The 24,035-nt window shown below is 43.6% G+C and overlaps 1 protein-coding gene across 2 annotated transcripts; it reads right to left on the reverse strand.

Annotated features, from left to right (window-relative positions):
• Window positions 1-2,503: 2,503 nt before the first annotated feature.
• On the reverse strand, window positions 2,504-14,803 carry sh3bp2 (SH3-domain binding protein 2). 2 transcript variants are annotated; one of them, XM_062413456.1, is made up of 13 exons: window positions 14,749-14,803; window positions 7,398-7,537; window positions 7,175-7,277; window positions 6,894-7,011; window positions 6,691-6,758; window positions 6,355-6,440; window positions 6,197-6,271; window positions 5,328-6,069; window positions 4,901-5,018; window positions 4,533-4,588; window positions 3,741-3,816; window positions 3,461-3,520; window positions 2,504-3,367 (listed from the first exon to the last, which is right to left on the reverse strand). In XM_062413456.1, exons 2-13 carry the CDS (start codon window positions 7,531-7,533, stop codon window positions 3,173-3,175), a joined length of 1,833 nt encoding a protein of 610 aa, XP_062269440.1. In that variant the 5' UTR covers window positions 7,534-7,537; window positions 14,749-14,803; the 3' UTR covers window positions 2,504-3,172. The 2 variants fall into 2 exon arrangements, with proteins under 2 accessions (XP_062269440.1, XP_062269439.1); XM_062413455.1 differs by lacking the exon at window positions 14,749-14,803 and adding an exon at window positions 11,707-12,088.
• Window positions 14,804-24,035: the final 9,232 nt, after the last annotated feature.

A 24,035-nucleotide genomic window follows, 5' to 3' on the forward strand; every position in this document is an offset into this window, starting at 1 on the left:
ATATCTATAGATTGATAACATTTCTGTTAACTGATCCATTATCATATTTTATTTTATTATCTATATTGATATCATCAGTATATTGTATACATCTATATATCAAGACATGAAAACAAGTATTTAATTCAAAGTATTATTGTTATTAAATTTACACAGAGTAAGTTATAGATAAGTATTTCTGGGTTGTGATGTGATTATCCCCCCTGTGGGCAAAAGTGGAATTGCAGGAGCAATGTTGGATTAACATTTGCATAAATTTCCAAGGATTCCCTGATTCTTGTTGATGGAGCAAGTGAAACAGGAGCTCGCAATAATAATATACAATATATATCTACATATATATATAAATACGCATCAAATTATAAGAAAATGCATCATAATCATGTTAAGATATAAAATAAGCATAATCACGGATTAAAAGCAGTAATATTTATCATTTGTTTCATCAAGCCTTATACCTGTGTTTTGAAAGTTGCTGTATAAATAAAGTTGATGATTTCTTCTTCTCAAAGTCAGATCCTGTCACCGACCTCAGCTCTTCCCCCTCCATGTGTCACATGTTATTTCCCCCGGCTCTGATCCTCTCGCCTGTCGATGATCCACACGCCTGCGAGCTGCCAGCTTCTATCGGCTCCCGCAGTTTTTATCAGAGGATTGAACCTCCTCTTCAGTGATGGCTGCTGATTCACCCTGAGGCTTCTGTCCCAGATTTTTTTACATCCCCTCAAAACACTCATACATGAAACCACTGAGCAGCTCTGTACTGTGGAAATGTCTGTGTAACCCACACAGATCTGTTTTGAATGGAATATGAAAATGGAAAATCTTCCTTTTCAGGCTCACAAGCAGGATCCTGAGAATCTAACATCCTTTTCTCTAATTTACCTGTCTCTGTCTGTTTGGGAAAATATAGCTTTGAAAAAACAACAGGCAGAATTTAGATTGCTCCATGTGGCCGATGCTCCGAGGGCGGACAGTATCAACATCCTGTTCTTATGAACACGATGTCTGAGGAACGCCTTCAGGAATTGTCTGAGAATTTGGTACAAATCTTCAGTTGGACTCAACGATGAACTCATTTGATTTTGGTGGTCGAGGGTCAAAGGTCAATGTCACTGTGACCTTACAAAACAGGTTCTTGGTCTTCTAAACTTAACATTATCCAGAATTTGGAGTTTAAAGGTCAAGATTGATTGATGAAAATGTGAGTATTGTGGAGTAAATAAAAAAAAAGCTAATAATAAAAAAGGCCTAACAGCTCCACTTAAAAAGCAGCAAGTCCGTGAATCATGACCAGATGAAGAAAAACGTCCCCGGCACTAATTTGATTAACGCAACAGGAAGTCGGACATTTTGGATTTAGTAGCCATTTTAGCCATTTTACACGTGTGTTTAACGAAGACTCATCTTCTATATCATCGAAGAGCCTTCTTCATTAACGAGAGCACAGATCCAGCTTGATCCCGTAGAATCTAGAACAAAGTCTAGATCCTCAGCATCAGAGATTTCAGACTCTTCATCCTGTTCTTCATCCAGCATCTTTAGAACCATTAAACTGTAAATCTGAAATGACTGCGACCAGCCATATTTACACTCTGGATAAAGAAAATCAAAAAACATATTTTCAAATTCATATCAATCAGTCTATAAAGTATATACAGTTATATTTTGTGTTTTATTTTGTTAGCAAGCCAGAAAACAGCTAGTTAGCATTGTACATATTTCTCTTTCTCACTAATAATGGATGTAAAATAAGACTCACATGCATCAGATGTGTGAAATGAATGGCAGGTGTTTATGATAAATTACATTTATTTCAATCATATACCAAAAAAGCACATGAATTAACACAGGAAATGAATACTGGTCATTTTTTACCCATGTTTTGAATTAGAAGGGAAGTGATACAAAAAGGATTTTTATTCAAATGGTAACTAAGTCATTTTAAAATAAGGATTTGTGATGTGTATCAAAGTATCATAGTGAATCAAAGGGTTAAGTTGAAAGAATAACACTTGCTTTGTGACTTACTAATTAACTCCAACCTGGCTTCATATAAATTAACACTTCAAAGGACTCATTAAGAAAAGAATTCCCTGACGTCAGTTTGCTTCAGTGTCAGTGGTCATTGATTCCTCTGATGTCTGTGATTTATACGATCTGAAGAGAAACAAGACAAACCAGAGAAATCAGAGTCATTCTGACCTGAACAGATCCATTAGTCTGTGGGTAGAGATGGTGATAGCGCCACCTACAGCCCAAAGGAGGTTCTACAACAAACAGATACAGACTTCTTTCTACTATGAATATTAGAAAGAAGTCTGCTGGTATAAAACGTATAATATAATTGTCGTATCAAATACAACCTGACCCTCAGTGCTGAAAGTGAAAGGCAAAAGAAAATGAAAACAATGTGTTGGCATCATTTCATTCTATATTAAAGCCGAGCTGTTGAAATGGCTCTGTGCACAAGTTCAAATTTAAAAAGACAACAACCAGAGGCTCTAAACAATCCTTTATAAATTCTCAACATATTACACGTTTGTAAAAAACGTTATATTTACATTTTGATAGACACTTTTATTTTACAGTAGATACAGCATGTACATATATAGTCATTTACAGTATTAAAGTCAGTGCTGCACAAACTAGAACAGCTGTTTTTTGTGGCACCAGTAATGTTGAGTAATACTGAGTAACACTTTCAAAATGTATATCTTACCTTATAAAAAAAACTACAGTTTAAGTGAAAAATGCCGGATGAGAAATATTCATTCAGTCAATTATTCAGATCATATTTCATTCAAGGTTTTAGAGTAAAGTTGATCCTGATTGGATGGTCCAAAGATGTGACTCATAGGAAACAACCGTGTCGTTTTGTGTCACAGCGCCCCCTGTGGACAAAACACTCCACTTCCATCTGACTCTCTTGGATTGAACTTCATCACTTTATCTTTTTACACTTTCCTGTTTGCCAACAGCTGCAGGAACATTTAGCTTTGAGCATTCTGGTGTAAGTGGATGTTCAGATCAGTTTAACCATCTGTGCCAGTTATTTCCAATCTGTTGTTTCCATGAGTTGTGGATGTTCGGCAGGAGAAGCTCTGGTTTCAGTTGCTGTTCAGTTTATGGTTTCACCCGTTTCCAGTCTTCTGTTTGTTTGCGTGTGACCTCACGATGCAGCGTGAGTGTGCGTGAGCCAAGACAGAGGCTCCAGCTCGGCCGACTGTTTGGATCCCAGGCGTCTGCTGAAAGGCTTCTGCAGGCAGAGCGAGCTGTGGTGAGGAAGAGGATGTGTGTGGTAGTGTTCGATCAGGGTCGACAGAGAGGGGAAGGTCACTTCGGAGTCCAGGTACAAGATGTCCTCCTGTTTGGACAGAACATCAGTTAGGCCCGTCCTCACACAGAGACAATTCATATACAACAGAGACAAGTGTGTGTGTGTGTGTGTGTGTCTTACGTCTGCAAAGAGTCGGTAGTTTCTGGCTTTGCTTAAACTGCCATCCCACACCACCAGCACCTGGAAAACACATCATATAATACAAACAGATTTATATATGTATATTTAGTATAATATATATGCTATTTGCAAATTTGGTGTGAAAATAATGAAGTGAGTTTTAAGGAAATCAACATTATTTGGATCCTAAACTGAAAATCCAACATGAGGCTCAGCAGAGGTTCAATCTTTAGACTTTTGGTTTTGAAGTCCCTGAGCTTTGCACATTGGTATTTGTTACCTTTGAGGTTTTGGTTCCAGAGTTTCTGATTCCGTACAGTCCGTCCTCGGGGGGGTCGGGACCCTCTCTGAACATCCTGCAGGAACAAACAGTAGCACAGGTCGGGTCAGAGGAGCTGAGCATAAACAACAATGATTCTTTAAATCAACTTATTTCATTCAGATCATTTTGTTTGCATGATACAAATAAAAGTTTGTTCAATCTTTGCAAGAAATAGATCAGCAAGGGAAAGCTGTTTCTTTTTTGTACCACTAGGGGGCAGTAACGTCACCATTTCTCATAACAAGAACATGAAACCGTCCAAATTTATCAGAGGAAAAAGAAGTGGCTGCATCCGGTTGTAATTAATCTATTAATAATCTCCTTGATGGTCAGGTGCACTTCCATCAGGGTTTGATGAGGTAACACTGAATTAAGTTAATTGATGAAAATTATATTTCTAACTATTGATATTGTTTTATTACCCATGCATCTTAATGAGTGGCTGTTATGATGCTGAAGGAGACAGATGGTGAGACAGAAGGTTTCACTTTCACTTACGAGCTGAGCATCAACTTGTAAGAATCCACAGTTTATATCACTCTCAGTATAAAGTGCATTTAAAATAACAGTGAAACTCACTTCAGCTGATTTTAGACGAGGCTCTTCTATCATTAAACCCACAATCACACCCCCGACTGCCTCTGTATAGAAATCTACCCACAATGCACCTGACCTAGACCTAGTTAAACTATTCTAGGTCTGAAACTAGCAAACACACTTAAAGTTCCATATTCAAAAATAAAGTCGTACTTTTCTACGAAGCAGGTTTCGGTCGTGTCGATGAACACGGAGTCCGGCAGCTGCACCTGTGGAAAGAAACACAACAACATGTAAACAACATGTTTACAGGAGCACGGATATCGACTAGAACTAGAACAGAGGTGGCCCCGCCTACAAATCATAATCATAGTCTCCAGATGTTCGGTATAGATCCCAACATAAGTCCCATCAGCATTATTTTTATATGTCTTTCAGTGTAATTGTGACTGATATCAAAATAATCATTACTGTTAAATTAATTGCAGTGTGTTGTATGACTGTTTAAAGTATTAATCTTGGTCTTCAGGTCGAACTGAGCAGCTCTGAGTTTGTTCCATCAGCCTCGATCAGTTTCTTACGTTCTCGTAGTCGTCGTCCGAGTCGTCGTCGTCTTTCCCCGGATCCCGTTTCCACCTGAACTCCGACGGCGTCTCGTCTCCTGACGAGCGGAAGCTCTGTCCCTCGGGAGACGCTCTTCTGGTGGGAAAACATGTCTCAGTGAGGAAGAATCAACCTCAGTAACTTCTTTACTAGACTACAGGAAATAAGCATCAGGGGAATTTACAGAAGTAAAACGTGAGGATATTTTTAGTGTGTGGACGTTGTGTATTAGTGGACGGGTTTTTCCTCCTTCTAACTTTCTGTTTCTGCATTTGTTCTAAATCGCTGAATTGACTGAATCAAATCTGATGTTATATTCAATTTCCATTCATCCTTTAATGCAACGAGGCAGACAGATGGAATTTGAATGAAAATTGATTTGTTTTGCATTTGGGAGCAGCTTACTGGAGAGAGGTTCCCGCTGGCTTGGACTTGGCTGCAGGCGTCGGGGGTCTGACGGCCGGCGGTGGAGGTTTGGTCGCCATCGGCTTGTTGTGATGTCCAGGTTTGTGCAGAGGAGAGAGCGGAGGGGGGAGTCCAGGGAGATGAGGGTGAAAGGGGGTTGTCTGACTGGGGGTCAGGGATTCTGATGTCACAGGTCTGGTGGCGGGTTGGTGGGTCAGCAGGGTGGGCTTTTGGCGGGGACGGTTGTTGCCCAGTGATTGGCTCCCTAAAACATTCATGGAGGAGTGGGCGGGGCCATTTGGCTGCATCCTGGTCTCTAAGCGCTCACAGATGGGCAGAGTGGAGACCAGCTGGTTAGAAAGGGTCGACAGAGGCCGCCAGTCTCTGTTGAGGATCCCCGGCTCGCCGTGGGAGGGCGGCTTGTTCAGAGGAGGAGTTCTCTTTGGCTTGTTCAGAGGAGGAGGAGGAGGAGGAGGAGGAGAGTCGTGAGACAAGGGCCTGCGCAGGTGGGACGTAATGGGCATAGGGGGAGGAGGGGGGCCTCTGCTGGGCTCCTTCAGGATGAAGGGAGGTGGGAAAGCGGGCGGTGGTCTTTTGGGGAGCGGGGCGGTCGGGTTCCTGTGCTGTGCCGGGACAGGGGGGGGCGGGCCTTTGTGGAAACTGGGACCAGAGTCCTGACGAAACTGGAACACTGCCGGCACCGGAGGGGGAGGGTAGGTGGGGGGGGGCCCCGTCGGGCGACCTGGAGAGGGGAGAGATAAATCAGACTGACTTCCTGTTTGTAGTAACTTCACCTTCTCCTACTTAACACAAAGGGACAGAGCAGGAGTGAGCTACAACTGTGTGTGTGTGTTGTGCGGCGTCATCACCTGTAGATGGCGGCGAGTAGTCGGCGTCGGGCTGCAGATAGTCTTCCTCATCGTCATCATCGTCCTCAACGTAATCTGGACACAGCAGAAAGGGTTAACGACTGTTTAAAAACCGATCAGGTGTGTTTTGTGAGTGCGTTCCTCGGGGGTTGTGTTACCGTCGTCTGCGTTGCTGTCGTGGTGCTTGATGTCCATCGGCCGCTCGATGGTGCCGTAGAAACTGTCGGCGTCGGAGTCAGAGTCGCTACGGAAAAAAAAGACAACGTCATTAAGAGGAAGATCACGTGCGTAAGATTCAGGTGAAAGGATCTAATGGCAGGAATTAAATATAACATAATCCTGTGTGTTTCATCTGGTGTCTGGTATTCAGCTGCAACTTGAAACTTCACCACTAGATGTCACTAAACTCTACACACTGAACCTTTAAGTGGATTCATAAATAGATGGATAGGTCTATTTTAATACAGAGAGTGTGACGTGAGAGGTGAAGCTACCTGGGAATGAGAGACTCTTTCCGGTCGTTGTAGTGATCGATCTCCCGCCGCAGCTGTCGCATCCATTTCTATGAGACAACCAAAAAACAGTGTGAGTGTTGTGTCCTTGTGTAAGATGAACAAATTCAATACATGAAGACACAGAAGAAAACATTTTGTTAGTAAAATGCATTTTGATATTAAAGTCATCGCGTGGTTCTCACCCTCCGCTCGTCCTCGCTGGCAGCAGAGAAGAACCAGGTCCTGTGTTTCTTGCTGAAGTGGACGATCTTAAAAGGAAAGACGTTGTTGGACGTCGTCTCCTCAGCGGCTCTCATCACTCTGTGGACGAGAACAAATGTCAAACTGCAACTAATGTCTGTCCATTTGACACATGTCCACGTTTGTGGCCTGCACTGCAACTAGCCACCAGGGGGCGACTGAGATCACTCAGCTGTCATGTCGTCCATCTTTATTTACAGCGAGTGGTGAACGTTTCACTGACCTGTTGTAGCCATTGAGAGAGAACGCCCCCTGTGGGGCTGGAGAGGTACTGGTCTTAAAGTAGTACACACAGCCCTTGTGGATGATGATGTATCTCAGCGGCCCTGAAAGATACAAGAAGGTTTCTATCAATCTTCAAAAGGTGCAAACACATAAGTTGATGAATATTTCATAACAAAGTGAGCTGGAGGTGTCACTCTTAAATCTTTTAATCAGGAACTCACATTTCATGAGGCTGAACTGGCTGCCCCCCTTCTTGTGGAGGTACCCGGCCTTGGAAACTCCTCCGGGCATGGTGAGGAGGTTCTGAGCCCCGATGGCTCGCATCGGCACAGGCCAGCAGACCTCTGGAGACGACATGGTTCTGCAGAGGAGGAAGAGGAGGAGGAGGGGGCGTGTTAGGTAACAGCGAAGGTTCTTCACTGGAGTTTGTTCAGGATCGTGGAAAACGTTTATCTTCATAAAAGAGCTCATATCTCCACCGAGGCCCAATAGTCTCCCATTGAAACCACTGAACCTTCATCTGGATCTGCACCAAATTACACACACTCACAGATATCAGGCGCCTACATGTGCCTGATTCTTTTCATCAACATTCATTAAATCATTCTTTGGGAAATTAGAGAAGTGGTAAAATAAAACAAGAGAGAGGCAAGAAAAAACAACTCTAAAAATCTAAATCTGTTTCTTTCTTGGCCCGTGTTTCCGGCAAAGTTAATGATCGACAATTACGGGAAACGTTTACTCACATGTGTAGACAAGCTCAGAACAAAGTAATGTATTCATGTAGAGAAAATTCAATTTCCTGAAATATTTCCTGTTCCTGGTAAGAGAATCATTTTTGATTGTCGAAGAACGAGAAGGTTCTTTAATCCGTGCAACACTAAAAATAAAAAAAACCCTGCCGAGGCCCAACAGTTTATTCATCAAGATCCATGAATTGTTCTCTGATCCAGAGTCAGTTAGCAGACTGAGCCCAGTGGGGATCAGTCCAGTGGTTTTTGTGTTATCTTGCTTTCAATCAAACAAACCAACGAATGGGTGAAAACAGAAGAATCCTTTTACCAGTTCAGGAGAAAGGAGTATTTCTTCTTCTTCTACTCTAACACCTCTCAGGTGTTGCCTACCTCCTCCTGAGCCTCTTGCTGATTCTCTGAAAAGCAGCGCTCTCCCTCAGCTGCTTGACTGTGGAGGTGAAGCTCGGCAGGTTCATCACAGAGAAGCCGGAGTGACAAGGCAGCGGAGCAGACTCAGAAGGTCTCAACCCTCCCTCTCTCTCTCTCTCTCTATCACGCGCACTCTCGCTCTCTCTCTATCATGCTCACTCTCTCTCTCGCTCTCTCTGGAAGCCTTTGTTGATTTCTATCTCCCTCGCCCTCTCTCGCACATAAATACACTCTGAGATAAATACGTGAATGCACACACACACATTCAGTCCAGACAGGAAACACATAATGTCCTGGGTTCTTGAGAGAGAGAGAGAGAGAGAGAGAGAGAGAGAGAGAGCGAGAGAGCGAGAGAGTCAAATAAACATCCCAACTAAAGTTCTTCATCCTCTGTTTATACGTAACTTCCAGTTTATCGAGATCATCTACTGACTTCATACGGAAGGAGAGGGAGTGTGAGTGTGTGTTTGTCTTTGTGTGTGTGTGTGTGTGAGTGTTTGTGTGTGCATGTGTGTGTGTGTGTGAGGCTGAGGAATGAAGAAAGATGTCTTGCCAGAATCTCCTCCCTTTCACTGAGATAAAAAGTGCAGATGTGGTATTTTCTCTCCAGCACCACTGCCTCCTCCACACCTGCTGTAAATCTGTCAGTCTGCCCCCCCCCCCCCCCATGGCCTCCATGTGCTTGAGGTGAACCAGGTCTCATCAGATCTGTGCACAGAACAACCATCCTCCATCTCTTCCACTCACCGTAAAGCTGCTGTATTCTCGACCATCTCCAGCGTGTAAACTCACAAATGATCCGAAATCCTCCTGAAGAGTCTGGTAACTGAAACCAAAACCTGCTCCTCCTGGATTATGATGTTTGGATCCATCTAAATGATCTGGAACAAACGTTTCCTCTGGGGTTTGCAATCTGCCTTCCACCCAAACTGCTCCAGTGCCACAATCATCAGGTCCATGCACGTTCTCCAGAAAGTTATAACCTTTCTGACTAAGTGTCTCTGGCTGCGTTTACACCCTCCCACACTCCCTCTCTGCCCCGTCTCTCTCCCGACACGGAGGAACAAGCTGTGCTGTTGGATGTTTGTCTTCACGATGGCCTCTGAAGATTCGCCCAGTAACTCAGCATCAACTGTTTCCTCTGAAGAAGCAAAGAGCTTTCACCACCTCGGCCCGAGGAGGAGTTGATTTGAAAGCATCACAGCAGTGTCTCGAACCCTCGAGCTCGCACAAGCTCAAACTTCTTTAACCAAGTTTTATCTGCTGAACCAAGAAGCAACACAAACCACAAGTCGAGCTCAGATCTCACGAGCGACACATTCTCACGCTGTTCGACACCTCATCACAAACACTGCACAAATCAGACTCTTTATTGAATTGTGCTTTTCTTAACTTACTTTATTGGACTTGATGGAGTCTGTCCACTGGTTTCCTGATGGAAAATAATCACTGGCCTCTTTCCAACCAACTGGCAACTTTCCCACTTCCCCACATTTTATTCTACAAACCTAACAGCTTCAGTGATGACTCATCCTCCCCGAGAGATGACATCACATCAGCCCTGTGTCCGCCTCTCTTCACTGGCGACATGTTAGTTTAAGAATTGATTTTAAAATCTGACTCATGACTTATTAAGCTCTTTGTGGTTCAGCGCCCAGATTCATAACTGAACTGCTGCTACATTACAAGAGATTTCAATTTTGTATTATTGACAGATTTCTTTTGCTTTTGTCCTGTCATATTTCATTTTGTTTTAACTCTGTAAAGGACTTAGTAACTTTGTTTTAAAAGGCTCTGTATGAATAGAGTTTATTATTATTATTATTATTATTATTGTTATTATTAGTATTATTATATAATCTATATTCTCTTTGCTCCAGGTTCACTTTCTTGTCCAAAAGAACATCAGTAGAAGGAGAATTTATTTCGTTCACTTCCTCAAATACTAAAACTGTTTACAACTCTTTTATACGTGAAATGTACGGAATAAAAATGTTGCATAAAACAATGGACTACATTATGGAACAATTTAATAATAATTTAATTAATTCTAATTTTTATTTTATACTCCAAGTAAGTGTTTCCTCATTTTTCATACAAACTTGCTCAGAGTCACGTACCAGTGAAAATTTAAAAACTGAAGACCACAAACAAACTTCTAATTAAATCGGCGTCATGTGGTTTGTAAAGACGTCTTCGTGGAATCACTCCTCAGAAACCTTGAGGTCATCGGTTTCATTTCTGAAAGACCACATCACCATGATGAACAGATCCAGGACCTGTGCTAACGTCACGCTCCTTTGGCGAAGGTGGCACAACCACACAGAGACGGATTTACAGGAAGAGAAGATCTGGCTGCAAGCCCACCCTCCTCCCCCCGCTGCTCCCCCGCTGCTCCCCCCCGCTCACTAAATGACACATGAGGGCAGGTTTCCTGTAAACCAAGCCTTTCCTCAAACACGTCCTCAGAAGTGACCAAGGCAACGACGGACCGGCCAAACTCACACGGATCAACACAACAGACTCATCAGTGACATTCACAGTCTAAAAAGAAGAAGGATCTGAAATCTGCACAATCTTAGTTTTATAATCAAAGTCCATTGATCCATGGCAAATAAAAACATCAACACATATGTAGCACATGCAGGTAATCAACAGATCTCCCAAAGTAGAGAAATCGTCTTTTTGCTTCATGTTTCTGAATCACAAAGCAGTTTTAGAGCCACTTGAGGACAGAAACATCTTCTTAATTTGTGCAGCTGCTTTTATTATTTCTCGTTTGGCTATTGTAAAATCCAAAGTGTCTCTGCAGCCTGGTTATTAGGTTTCTATGGGAGAACTTTGATTCAGATAAACTTCACTACACAACTTCACAGGGACGAGGACGGTGTGAGTGTCGCAGGTTCACGTCTGAAGAAAGATGTCAATCTATATTAAATCCATCATGGGAAACTATGTGAGTTTACTTCTGACTTCCTATGCTTCGATGCAAACACCAAAATATATTTAACCTAACAGCATTCATTAATAATTACTTCATAATTCAAATATTAACCAATCATCAGCGTCTCCAACTGAAATTTGCAGCTTTCAAACGGTTGATGAAATCCCTCTGTTGCCTCAGCGTCCTCGACTAATGGGGAAGAAACCAAATCCAACGATAACCGATGCAGGTGACGTAAACCTTTTTGCTTTTTAAATGACGACTTATACCCATGTTAAGAAGAACAATCACAAAAAATGCCAAGTTCCTAAAAAACCACATGAAGACAGAAACCAACCTACGTGACGGCCGGGTTTCAGAACCGGTCGCCAAGTAAAAGTAACATGATTAGTAACACCAAGCAAACTGAAAAACGAAACTTACATGACACTCCTCTGCTCCCGAAAGCATTTCCTAGTGCTCGGCTTGGTGCGCCTTGCGAATGACTTCCCCCTCATGGACGGAGAGGACATGTCGGTGGACATGAGGGCGGAGGCACAGCGCGGAATACCAGCATACTTTTAAAGCAGGTGGAGCGACCGGAGGATGGAGGTACGGTTGGACTGAACAAAGGAGGAATGGCCTGAGTTGTAGATTCGAGAGTAGACGACTGGTGAGATTTGGAGAATCAGGATCCGAAGGTGGAGGAACGACAGAAAAGAAGGAGGAACAAATGGAGAGAGGGATTGATGGAGAAAATGGAGGAAGCCTAGTGAAAGGAATGGCGGAGAAGCGTCGGCCTTGTCGAGCAGAGAGTCTGTCTGTGATCTGCGCCCCTCGTACACCGCCACTCGCTTCCTGAAGGGGCCATGTTCTCCAGCCCTGGCCTCTCATTGGTCAAGCAGCGCTGGCAGGTTCCTTCCTGCTTCCTCAGAGCTAGTGTGTGATTGGCTGCCGGACGCAACCCACAACATTGCACACAAATACGCCACACACACTCAGACAGAACCTGGGAAAGAGGCTGGGGGGACTTTCCATTCAGTAAGGCTGGAACAATACAAAGGTCAACACACACACAGACACACACACACACACTTAGGCCTGAAACGCAGCAGTTCCTGTGAAGGTTTGAGCAGCGACTGATTTGCATCAGAGCAGACCCACGTTTCCTGGGAAGGTTTGCATCAGTGTCTGTAATGGGAGGAGATGTTGTGTAGAAAGTGGACGCACACGAGGCTGTGTGCAGTATTTGTAACGTGAACGGCAAAGTGGTCAACTATCTGACCTTACCCCCCCCCCCCCCCCCGGGCAGCTGCAGCTAATGTTGCAAGAGTTGAATCAGGAACGAGGAAACTTTACGTGAAGCATCGACACCGTTAGCTTGTTAACTTTGGTCAGAACTTTTCTTCTTCTCTTGGTTTACTGGCGGATCACAAACATCATTAAGGTGGAAACTGGTCCTGAATCGACTGAGATGTGAACCAGCCACGTACCAGTGTGAGGCTGCATTTGAAGTTTCATGTTTGTGAAATCTAAAGTGTGTAATTGAGGAATGAGGGATCTCAACCTTCAGCTTCCCAGTGTCCTGACATCACAACCATATCATTATCTTGTACTCATCTGGTCTAAGAGTCAAGTTGTTCTGCAGACCCCAGGAAATAAGACCAAGACCCCACAAGCCACCTATCACTACAGGACATGTCGGGGGGGCTCCTCCTCCGAGACGTGCACAGGAAGTCTGAACAGCAGACGTGTTTGTTTTTTCAGCAACACACATACAAAGATGAAACAAACAATGTGAATAAACAATAATTTGCTTCGTGCTTATTTACTTTCACGCCTCCTGCTTGAAAAGCTTAAAACAAGTTTTCAACCATAGAATTGAATCATTCACATTATGGGGACCTACTCTTTGTCCCCACATGGAAGACATGTTGTCACATTATGTCCCCATAATGTGACAACATGAGTAATACCTGGACCACACACACACAGACACACACACACACAGTGCCAGCACCATTCATCGAATGAAGTCTGTGAGATTCAGCTGAAAGCTCCGGCAGCTGGACCTCTGAGCATAATACAGTCTTATTGGCTACTAATACTCAAACACGTATATTGAAAAATAAAAGTACACAAAAGACAATACAATTACCTGAACAATTGCACTTGAACTATGCATGAACCCCAAATTTCAAGAATAAACTAACCTGCTAAAAACCTTGAGAACCCCACCGGAGTTATATCAACACAGCAGAGTATAATGAGTCAAATCCACAGGTAGACAAACGCCTACGTGTCACCAAACATTTTACATCATGAGTAAATGAGACAATGAGAGAAGCATCTTCACAAACACACACACCTCACCGGGATTAAGCTGCTTCCCGTGGCTCCACAGAGGAGACAGAAGTCGAGTGTTCAAATGGAACCAACAAGGTTTCTAACCACAAACTCGTCCATAAAAAAAAGGCATGAAAGAGTGAGACAGCTCCACATGCTGCTGTGACCCCCCCCCCCCCCCCCCGTGACACTGGCATCAAACAGATGAGTGTGAAGTGAATCCATAGATTTATTTAGTTAGTGAGGAAGAAACATCTGTTGCAAAAGAGACGCTTCTCTTATCTACGTCCGATTCGAGAATCGTTTGTTATGCAGATGATACGCTGTTATATTTATCAATGAAGCCACATGAAACTTTGAAGACATAAATACTCGGAAAACCTTTGCTACCAAGCTCAAGTTATCAACCTCCGGCCAGCATACACCTCACAAACACATATTAAAAGATATAATTATAGTTGACATTAGCATTTGGACGAAGGCTGTGCAATGAGGTTTGGGTTCGGTCACGTTGGCCTTTTTTTACAGTGCAACTTCCTGTTAACATTTGACTCGAGTCGGGTCGGACTTGGTGAGTTTTGCTTCGGAGACAAAACTCGCCGACAAATAAAGAAGGACAAAAACGAGTCCACGCTTCTGGATTATCACAAATCCTCATCCCCGGGCTGCCTGATCCAGAAAGCTGCTGTGGAACTGCAAACCACCGACTTCCCTCACGGTTCTCGTCAACACTTATCATTTTGATTATGATTATTCATCTCCATGTGGAACTTGACATTGTACTATTGTGCTCTGCTCACCCCCCCCCGCCCCCAAAAAGCTGAGGCTGGTGTTTGCAGAGTCAGCCTCTGGTTCAGCCTGAGGTTTCCTCCTGTGAGAATACAGTCTAAACCTGCTCTTTATGAAAATATGGCACTACATAAATAAAACTGACGTGACATAAAACCATCAAAAAGCAACACACTTTTGGAACCGTAACACAAACTAGGAGAAGTTCTCACGGTGCCTTGTGTGTAGAGAGCAGCCGTTAGTCTGTGTAGAATCATTTCTTCCTCTCATTAAAGAAGACGTCTCTGTCTTTAAAAAACCAAACAGTCCATAAAGTTCACATCTAGAAAGAGCTGTGTGAATTAAACTCACCCATGGAGCGCTGCATCAGCCGTGTAGTTCCTCTGTCCGTGACTGTCATCAGGGGTTTGAGTCCTGCACAGTGACGCTCCTGCCCACTTCACTTCCTGGCGTTTCAGAGCTACTGTACAAAGTGTCGTGACACCCTCCCTCCGACCACAAGAGAAACTGGCTGCAGCATGTTCTGCTCACAGAGTGCACTCCTCAGCAGTATGTACTACTTTCTGGTGTAACACAAACCCCGGTTTACAGGATTTTGGAAAGTCCTTTGAATCAGGAATCAGCTCATAACTGTGACAACGTTGTGTATTTATTTAAATACACACACGTATCAGGTTTCAGCGGCTGTACGACTGCAGGACTTCATGAATAACTTCCCCTTTATAGACGGATCATTCCTCCAACGTCTGCTCAGCAATTATGTCATAAACAAACACCCACACTGAACTCTGTGTCCGTAGTCTCCAACTCAACCAGCTCTGGGTGGAGGGACCATCTTTATAGATTTTATTGTGAATTGGGAAGTTCTGGAGACAATAAGCAGTTTTCATTTTAACCAAATCATGCTCCAGAACTTTCCCTGCAGCCTCCAGGGAAAATGTCCAGTAAACGTCAGCGTGAGCGAGTGGACGTGTTGATGAGGTTTGAAACTGGAAGAACACAAACATCTCAGGATGAAGAAGAGGAGCTAGACAGGTAGAAGACGAAGACGTCAACTTGGAAAGATGAGGAGATTCCAGAGCTTTGGTGATGAGGGCCGGTTTCCTAACGGCTTTAGTGTCACTCCGTGGTCTCGTCTTCTCCTTGTTGTGGCACGATGTGGCTGCAGGGGGCGGTGTTGCTGAGTGAAAGTGACATAGAGCTGCTTTAATGATGAAAACTAACGATACAGCTTGATGATGTACGACACATCCACGTTGTTGTGTTGTTGTTGTGTTATTAATCATTTGTCTCAGGTGTACAGAGAGACTCGTGTAATCTGGTTTCTCAGCTCATTCATCTCATGGCTCATTTCTAGGTATATTTTGTGTCAGTCTGGAATCTGAACCTCAGACAGGGAGAGTCAGTTCACTGCGGCTTTCCTTTGTCTGTGTGCAGGGGGTAATCACAGGGCTCTGCAAGGGAGTGAACACTTTCCTCCACCGCAGCTCATCTGTCGGCAGCGTCTGTGTAGTCTGAGCTTTGTCCTGCCGATAAACAATCGCTCATCTCCAACCAAGAGTCTCACACTCGCCCTCTGTGCTGAGGTTCAAACAAAAGAAAAGTCATATTTCCCTAATATCCCATTTAAGACTTCCTGACACACAGGTTTGCGTATCTATCTTTACTCAGCCAACCAGGACCAGATCATTCGAAGCCCAGTGACATAATTTGAATTATTTTGCGTCTGTGTTGGAGTGATTTGCATGTTGTGGTTTTCTTCTGTGAATGGGATAAAGACAGAAGACGGGTGTGTAGGTGTGGGTGTGAGAAGGTGGTGGGTGATTTGCGTTGGTGGGCAAGGTGTGGAAACAGACGGGGATAGAAACTTCTCAGGTCTTTCTTGAGAACACTGATATTTATGTTTAGGGGCTTGAACACAAGAGTATGTTTTATTTGAATATTTCATCCATGGGAGACTGTTTGGTTTTGATCTTTTCTATCGGTTTGTTTGATATTTTGTCTTTGGTATCATCCATTTATATTGTTCATCCTACATCCAGATAGTAGGTCCAATATCCTCCAGCGAGTTCTGGGTCCACCCTGGGGTCCCCCCCCCTTGAGGCCTCCAGGAGGAACCCTGATAAGAAGCCAGAGCCACCGCAGCTGACCCTTTGTGATGTGAAGGGGCGGTGGCTCGAGTCCGAGCCCCCCCCACGGACGTCTGACCTCCTCACACAGTGTCTCTGAGGCCGAGCTCAGCCACCTGCTTGCATCTGCAGTCTCATCCTGTCAGTGACTCTCTGGAGGTCACAGACGACCACCTGCTTCACGCTCGGCTGCAAACAGCTCTAGTGAACCCCCCCCCCCACACACACACACACATCTGTCAGTAAACAGGACGCTCCTGTATGTGAGCCAACGTAGCTGAGCTGAACAGTCGGTGATGGAAAAACTGAAGACGTCTCTCGGCTTTGTTTTTAAATAATGCAGGTATCTTTAGTGATGAGTTAAAAGTCCCTTTGTTATTTAAGTGGGCGGCAAGTGACAATCAGATGTATGTGTGTGTTTCCGTGTGTACACAAAAAGAAATACAGCTACAACCACACAACTGGCGACTTCCTGTGTTTGAAGAATGACTGCCGCGTCCGTTTCAGACCACTGACTTCCTTCTCACTGCGTCTGTACAGTGGGTTTCTCACACACACTTCAGTCATGTGTGTGTGTGTGCATTAAAATAAAATAATCACTTAACATCTCAAACATTGTGAGAAAATCTTACTGTTGCTACATATTCCACCTGGATCAGATCCAGGTGGAACTGGGTCATGGATGTGCGATGCGTTGTATAATATTCCTGTTTTAGTTTTAATGGATTCTCTCTGAGTTTCTTCGAGTGATGTGATGTGCTACGTGAACAAAACTGCCATGCCTGAGGCCAAGGTCTGGCAGCAATGAATCCTGGGAAATCCTGCTGGAACCCTTGTTACCTGGGAGTGAAATGATGCATTTAAAGGAGTCTATGAATCGGGACAGATGAGTCCTGCTGCTGGTGGAATGAAGCCTCTGGTCGGATTGAGTGGCCGATAGAAGCCGGCTTGCATGACGGCAGCGATTGTGAGTCGAGTGTTTTGGTCTTTACTTCTGCATAACGGGATCTTTACATTCAATCTATCTACGTAGTCTGCAGACTGAGAATGAGGCTTATCAGCAGAGCTTCTGGTGCAACAGGACGTTGAAGCTCTTGAAGACGACCTTGTGAGACCTGAGATTCCAAAGAACCTACACACAAATAACCGTGTGTCTATTTGTGTGCGAGAGGATCCAGTGGGTGTGTGTTTGTGAGAGTGTTAAAGGGGATGTTTGCCCTGTCGGGACAGTGAGCAGCACACGTCACACTGCAGCTCCTCCTCCCACGCTTCTCACCGAGAGGAACCCACGGCTCTATTATTATCATGACTGACAGGAAACATGTTGAACCACACCAGCGAACTGAGGCGACTTTCACTCGTCTCCAAGTCTCTGACTCATCTCCTCCTCCTCGCTGCTGTTTGTTCTGATGCTCGTTTCTTTCTCTCGCTCTCGCTCGCTTTCTATTATCTGCTTCAGGACTTTGAGTTTTTCTCTTCTGCTTCCTGCACATGACCTGAAATGACCAGCTCACAACTTCCTCTGCTTTACTCTGTTACTCTGACTAGTGAATACATTAATTATTGTTGGTTGTTGCTTAGAGAATTAAAACCAACGTTCACATAGGGACTATTTTCTTTCAAATCAATTTATAAACATTTATTCAACATTTGCAACTGACTTTTTAATTACTGACGCTTTATCAACATAAACATTTACGAGTTTAAATTAATAACTTTCAGATTTAAACAGTGAAAAGTCGATGATGATTTAAAGCAGAAGACAGTCTTTTGAGTTTCTACATTTATCTGAAACCAAAGTCTTTCTCTGACCATAGCAAGTGTAAATCTGACTCGTGTGTGGATCTCACACAAAGTGAAAAACAAGGTTTTACATTGTCTGTATCTTATTTTTGCATTTTAATAAAGTAATAATATAAAAAAATTACTTGAATTTATAAAGCCTCTTTAAAATGACCCGAGGACGATTTACATGTGTCTGTGGGGACGAAAAAGAGAAAAGACAAGAAAGTAAAATGGGACAAAAATAAACTAATGTCCAACATTTTTTTGCCACAGTGTTTTTGGCTTGTTGCACTGTTTGTAAAGAAAGTTATTGTCTGATTCATTCATATAAATGTACTATGATGTGTTTGACCACGGAGTGTGTAGGAGCTGTGGCTGAAGAGGGGGATGCTGCCCCCTGGTGGCGAATAGAGTGCAGACAAAACAATAAAAGGCTGGTGACTAACAAATGAGAATTCAAATCCAGAATAAAACAATGGCACCACATAGTGGCGAACTGCTTGCACTGCACACTCTAGGTCCACAACCTCGACTTCACCTAATTCAATCTCTGTCTGTGTCTTCGCCTCTCTCTAAAAAAATAATAATAAATATTATTAAATACATATATAATATCCTCCATAAAAAACATCCTATCGCTGCACAGCAACTAAATGAGATGTTAAACTCCCCTTCCTTCTCACGTCTCTCTCTCTCTCTCTCTCTCTCTCTCTCTCTCTCCCTTTGTCACCATCGCTCTTTCTCTGCTTGGATTCTCGAGCTCCTTAAAACAGCTTTTTATAGCTTTTGTTGAAACGTTTGAGGAAACGGAAGAAAGAACTAAAAAGAAAACCATCAGCGATTAAAATAGCAGCAGCGCGGAGCCAATTAGTGTCAAATGAACAGAGAAAACACAATAAAATCCACAAAGAGAAGAGAGTTTCCTCTAATTAAACCTTTTACAGGCTGAGTTTCTTCTCTGAACGGGACCAAGAAATACGCCTGTGTCTTATATTAAGGAGGAATAATAACAGACGCTCTCACGCTTCACTGAAATCACTCGTTAATATCTGATTAATACATGGGATAATTAATGAACAGATGAATATAAAGGGAAGCGGGAGAGCAAAGAAATTCAACTCTCACAGCTTCAACGAGATGGTAGAGAATTAACATTGTTATTTAACACCAGTTTTCTTTGTGAATACAAAATGAGTGATAGAAAGAACTAGGGCTACGTCTTAGCACTAACGGGCCCGAGCACAGGCGATTTCAAGTCTGTTGCGGTCGGGGAAGAGAGAGCTATCGATGACCAAGTGCACGTCTCCGCCTTGCGTGTGTTTTAAACACTGCAGCAAAGATAAACGCTTCACTTCCTGTAGCCAGCAGATGGCGCTATGATTTTAAGTCATGGTGTCTTTGTGGATGTCATCAGGTCGTGACTCTTGTCTTTTTGTGTGCGAGAGTTTGGACTCGATTGGACCAAATATGTCCAAGATACAGAAGCTCAAGTTTTGATGGCGTGTGATCAAACTTTGACGCCACGCCACGGTCACACCGTGTTAGTAGAAATGTATCTTTTAATAACTTTTAATCTCCATCTTGTTGGTGATGACACTCATCTTCATTTTTAGTTGATCTGATGAAAGCCCTACGACAAGTACATCGAAGGAAAAGTGTGGTATATGGCCAAAAGGAACATCTGAACATCTAGTATTCATTCTAACATCATCAGAGGCAGAATATTAATTCTAGCACTCTACAACAGACAAATAAATATACTGGTGGCATAGTGAACAGCTTTAAGGAGCACTCTATATCTCCACTCAGATTTCCAAGGCTGTGCCTAAACAAAGGTCAACAAAAATTCTTCGTTTATGTTTCCTTGAAAAACCCAAAATCTGTATGAATAAAAAAAAACGCTATCGATACCAGTGTCTGTATATTTGTATTTGTGCAGGCGTACAGCTGATTAATGTATTTTATGTAAGGATATGGCTGTGTACACTTAATAAATGTTTAAATTGATAAAAAAATCTGTATCCACAAACATTTTATAGAAGAGAATAAAATGTGATATATATAGAGTCTGACATATGCATACCTGGAAAACCACGAGAACCAAACTGGTGGTGCATGCACCGGCCTGAACTGTGGTTCCATGACTCTTGCATGTGAACATGTGGAACTGTTCTCCGGTTCTGCAGGAGGACGTATCTGATACACTTTCCTGTGCTGCTGTGTCATTTGTGAATTTCCTCCATGGAGGATAAATTAAGGTGCATCTTATCTTACCTTATCTTAAGTACATCAACATGTGCAAGACATTTTGTTTTTTATCGTTTTATTTGGTGAAATACTTTCATTGTGAGGACATTATTTTTTTTTAAGATGTTTTGAAATGAAATTGTTAATCCCTCCATTAACCTTGACAGTCCTCACAGCAGGTGAAGAAGGTCAGCTCAGCTGCTGGGGGATGTTGGCGCCGCTGACCTCTTCTGCTTCCTGCACAACCCCAGAAGGTGGCGGACTCTCTTACACAATGAAGCCTTCTTAGGCTTCTCTGTCTTCCCAGGCAGCCCTGTCTCCTTGGGTTTGGGATCAGGGAGAACATTGGAGAGAACCTCTTCCTCAGTGAGCTCAGTTGTGGAAGCATAATGTTTATATCTTTGGAAGACCTCATCAGATGTAACCCTGAACTTCTCCAGATTTTTTAGGAGAACATTCTTCTTCTTCTTCTCCTCCTGGAGCTCGGATTTCAACTTCTCCTGGTTGGTTGCATGACTTTGCCAGACCTCGTGGTGAGAAGTTTTGAGATTCTCCAGCTCTTCTTGGAGATCGTTCTTCTTCTTCTTCTCCTCCTGGAGCTCGGTTTTCAACTTCTCCTGGTTGGTTGCATGACTTTGCCAGACCTTGTGGTGAGAAGCTTTGAGCTTTTCCACCTCCTCTTTGAGATCGTTCTTCATCCTCTTTTCCTCCTGGAGCTCGGTGTTGAACGTCTCCTGATTGGTTGCATGACTTTGCCAGACCTCGTGGTGAGAAGTTTTGAGATTCTCCAGCTCTTCTTGGAGAGAGTTCTTCATCCTCTTCTCCTCCTGGAGCTCGGGGTTGAACTTCTCCTGATAGGTTGCATGACTTTGGGAGACCTCGTGATGAGAAGCTTGGAGCTTCTCCAGCTCTTCTTGGAGAACGCTCTTCTTCTTCTTCTCCTCCTGAAGCTCGGTTTTCAACTTCTCCTGGTTGGTTGCATGACTTTGCCAGACCTTGTGATAAGAAGCTTTGAGCTTCTCCAGCTCGTCTTGGATATTGTTGTTCTTCTTCTTCTCGTCCTGGAGCTCGGTGTTTAACTTCTCCTGGTTGTTTGCAACACTTTGCCAGACCTCGTGGAGAGAAGTTTTGAGATTCTCCAGCTCTTCTTGGAGAGAGTTCTTCATCCTCTTCTCCTCCTGGAGCTCGGTGTTTAACCTCTCTTGGTTGTTTGCAACACTTTGCCAGACCTCGTGGAGAGAAGTTTTGAGATTCTCCAGCTCTTCTTGGAGATTGTTGTTCTTCTTCTTCTCGTCCTGGAGCTCGTTGTTTAACTTCTCCTGATTGTTCGCAACACTTTGCCAGACCTCCTGGTGAGAAGTTTTGAGATTTTCCAGCTCTTCTTGGAGAGAGTTCTTCATCCTCTTCTCCTCCTGGAGCTCGGGGTTGAACTTCTCCTGATTGGTTGCATGACTTTTGCAGACCTTGTGATGAGAAGCTTGGAGCTTCTCCATCTCTTCTTGGAGATCGCTCTTGTTCTTCTTCTCCTCCTGGAGCTCGGTTTTCAACTTCTCCTGGTTGGTTTCATGACTTTGCCAGACCTTGTGATAAGAAGCTTTTAGCTTCTCCAGCTCTTCTTGGAGATTGTTGTTCTTCTTCTTCTCGTCCTGGAGCTCGTTGTTTAACTTCTCCTGATTGTTCGCAACACTTTGCCAGACCTCCTGGTGAGAAGTTTTGAGATTCTCCAGCTCTTCTTGGAGAGAGTTCTTCATCCTCTTCTCCTCCTGGAGCTCGGGGTTGAACTTCTCCTGATTGGTTGCATGACTTTTGCAGACCTTGTGATGAGAAGCTTGGAGCTTCTCCATCTCTTCTTGGAGATCGCTCTTGTTTTTCTTCTCCTCCTGGAGCTCGGTTTTCAACTTCTCCTGATTGGTTGCATGACTTTTGCAGACCTTGTGATGAGAAGCTTGGAGCTTCTCCATCTCTTCTTGGAGATCGCTCTTGTTCTTCTTCTCCTCCTGGAGCTCGGTTTTCAACTTCTCCTGGTTGGTTGCATGACTTTGCCAGACCTTGTGATAAGAAGCTTTTAGCTTCTCCAGCTCTTCTTGGAGATTGTTGTTCTTCTTCTTCTCGTCCTGGAGCTCGTTGTTTAACTTCTCCTGATTGTTCGCAACACTTTGCCAGACCTCCTGGTGAGAAGTTTTGAGATTCTCCAGCTCTTCTTGGAGAGAGTTCTTCATCCTCTTCTCCTCCTGGAGCTCGGGGTTGAACTTCTCCTGATTGGTTGCATGACTTTTGCAGACCTTATGATGAGAAGCTTGGAGCTTCTCCATCTCTTCTTGGAGATCGCTCTTGTTCTTCTTCTCCTCCTGGAGCTCGGTTTTCAACTTCTCCTGGTTGGTTGCATGACTTTGCCAGACCTTGTGATAAGAAGCTTTTAGCTTCTCCAGCTCTTCTTGGAGATTGTTGTTCTTCTTCTTCTCGTCCTGGAGCTCGTTGTTTAACTTCTCCTGATTGTTCGCAACACTTTGCCAGACCTCCTGGTGAGAAGTTTTGAGATTCTCCAGCTCTTCTTGGAGAGAGTTCTTCATCCTCTTCTCCTCCTGGAGCTCGGGGTTGAACTTCTCCTGATTGGTTGCATGACTTTTGCAGACCTTGTGATGAGAAGCTTGGAGCTTCTCCATCTCTTCTTGGAGATCGCTCTTGTTCTTCTTCTCCTCCTGGAGCTCGGTTTTCAACTTCTCCTGATTGGTTGCATGACTTTTGCAGACCTTGTGATGAGAAGCTTGGAGCTTCTCCATCTCTTCTTGGAGATCGCTCTTGTTCTTCTTCTCCTCCTGGAGCTCGGTTTTCAACTTCTCCTGGTTGGTTGCATGACTTTGCCAGACCTTGTGATAAGAAGCTTTGAGATTCTCCAGCTCTTCTTGGAGATCGCTCTTCTTCTTCTTCTCGTCCTGGAGCTCGGTTTCTAACTTCTCCTGGGTGGTTGTATGACTTTGGCAGACCTTGTGATGAGAAGCTTTGAGCTTTTCCACCTCCTCTTTGAAATCGTTCTTCATCCTCTTCTCCTCCTGGAGCTCGGTGTCAAACTTCTCCTGATTGGTTGCATGACTTTGGAAGACCTCATCACAAGAAGCTTTGAGATTCTCAAGCTCTTCTTGGAGAACGTTCTTTTTAGTCTTCTCCTCCTGGATCTCTGTGTTCTTCTCGGCCAGCAGGTCTATGAGGTACTTTATTTGTTGGGATATACAAATAGAGTTTTGCAGAATAGTTGCTGGGCCTTGAATAGTCCCCACATTTTGTTGAAAAAAACCTTCCATCACTAGTTTATTCTATTAGTTTTAAATAGAAAGTTAGAATTATTATGGGGAGATTTCTGAATAAGTTAAAGTTTATTCCCTTCATCTCTTTTGCTATAAAGGACCTATCAATGGAACCTTTAAGATAAAGGAGCAGGAGCCTTTGATATATATAAAACATTGAACGTGTCTGTAATCT

The sequence above is a fragment of the Platichthys flesus genome, chromosome 19 (assembly GCF_949316205.1).
Source record: "Platichthys flesus chromosome 19, fPlaFle2.1, whole genome shotgun sequence".
Taxonomy (NCBI): Eukaryota; Metazoa; Chordata; class Actinopteri; order Pleuronectiformes; family Pleuronectidae; genus Platichthys; species Platichthys flesus.

Excerpts from the sequence above, each read along its gene's own strand:
- sh3bp2 (XM_062413455.1), bottom strand. The coding sequence starts at position 11,807 with ATGTCCACCGACATGTCCTCTCCGTCCATGAGGGGGAAGTCATTCGCA. Across the intron at positions 7,538-11,706 it reads CGGGAGCAGAGGAGTGTCAT|AACCATGTCGTCTCCAGAGG; the intron begins GTAAGTTTCGTT and ends CCTCCTCTGCAG. Across the intron at positions 3,817-4,532 it reads GAAACCTGCTTCGTAGAAAA|GATGTTCAGAGAGGGTCCCG; the intron begins GTACGACTTTAT and ends TTGTTCCTGCAG.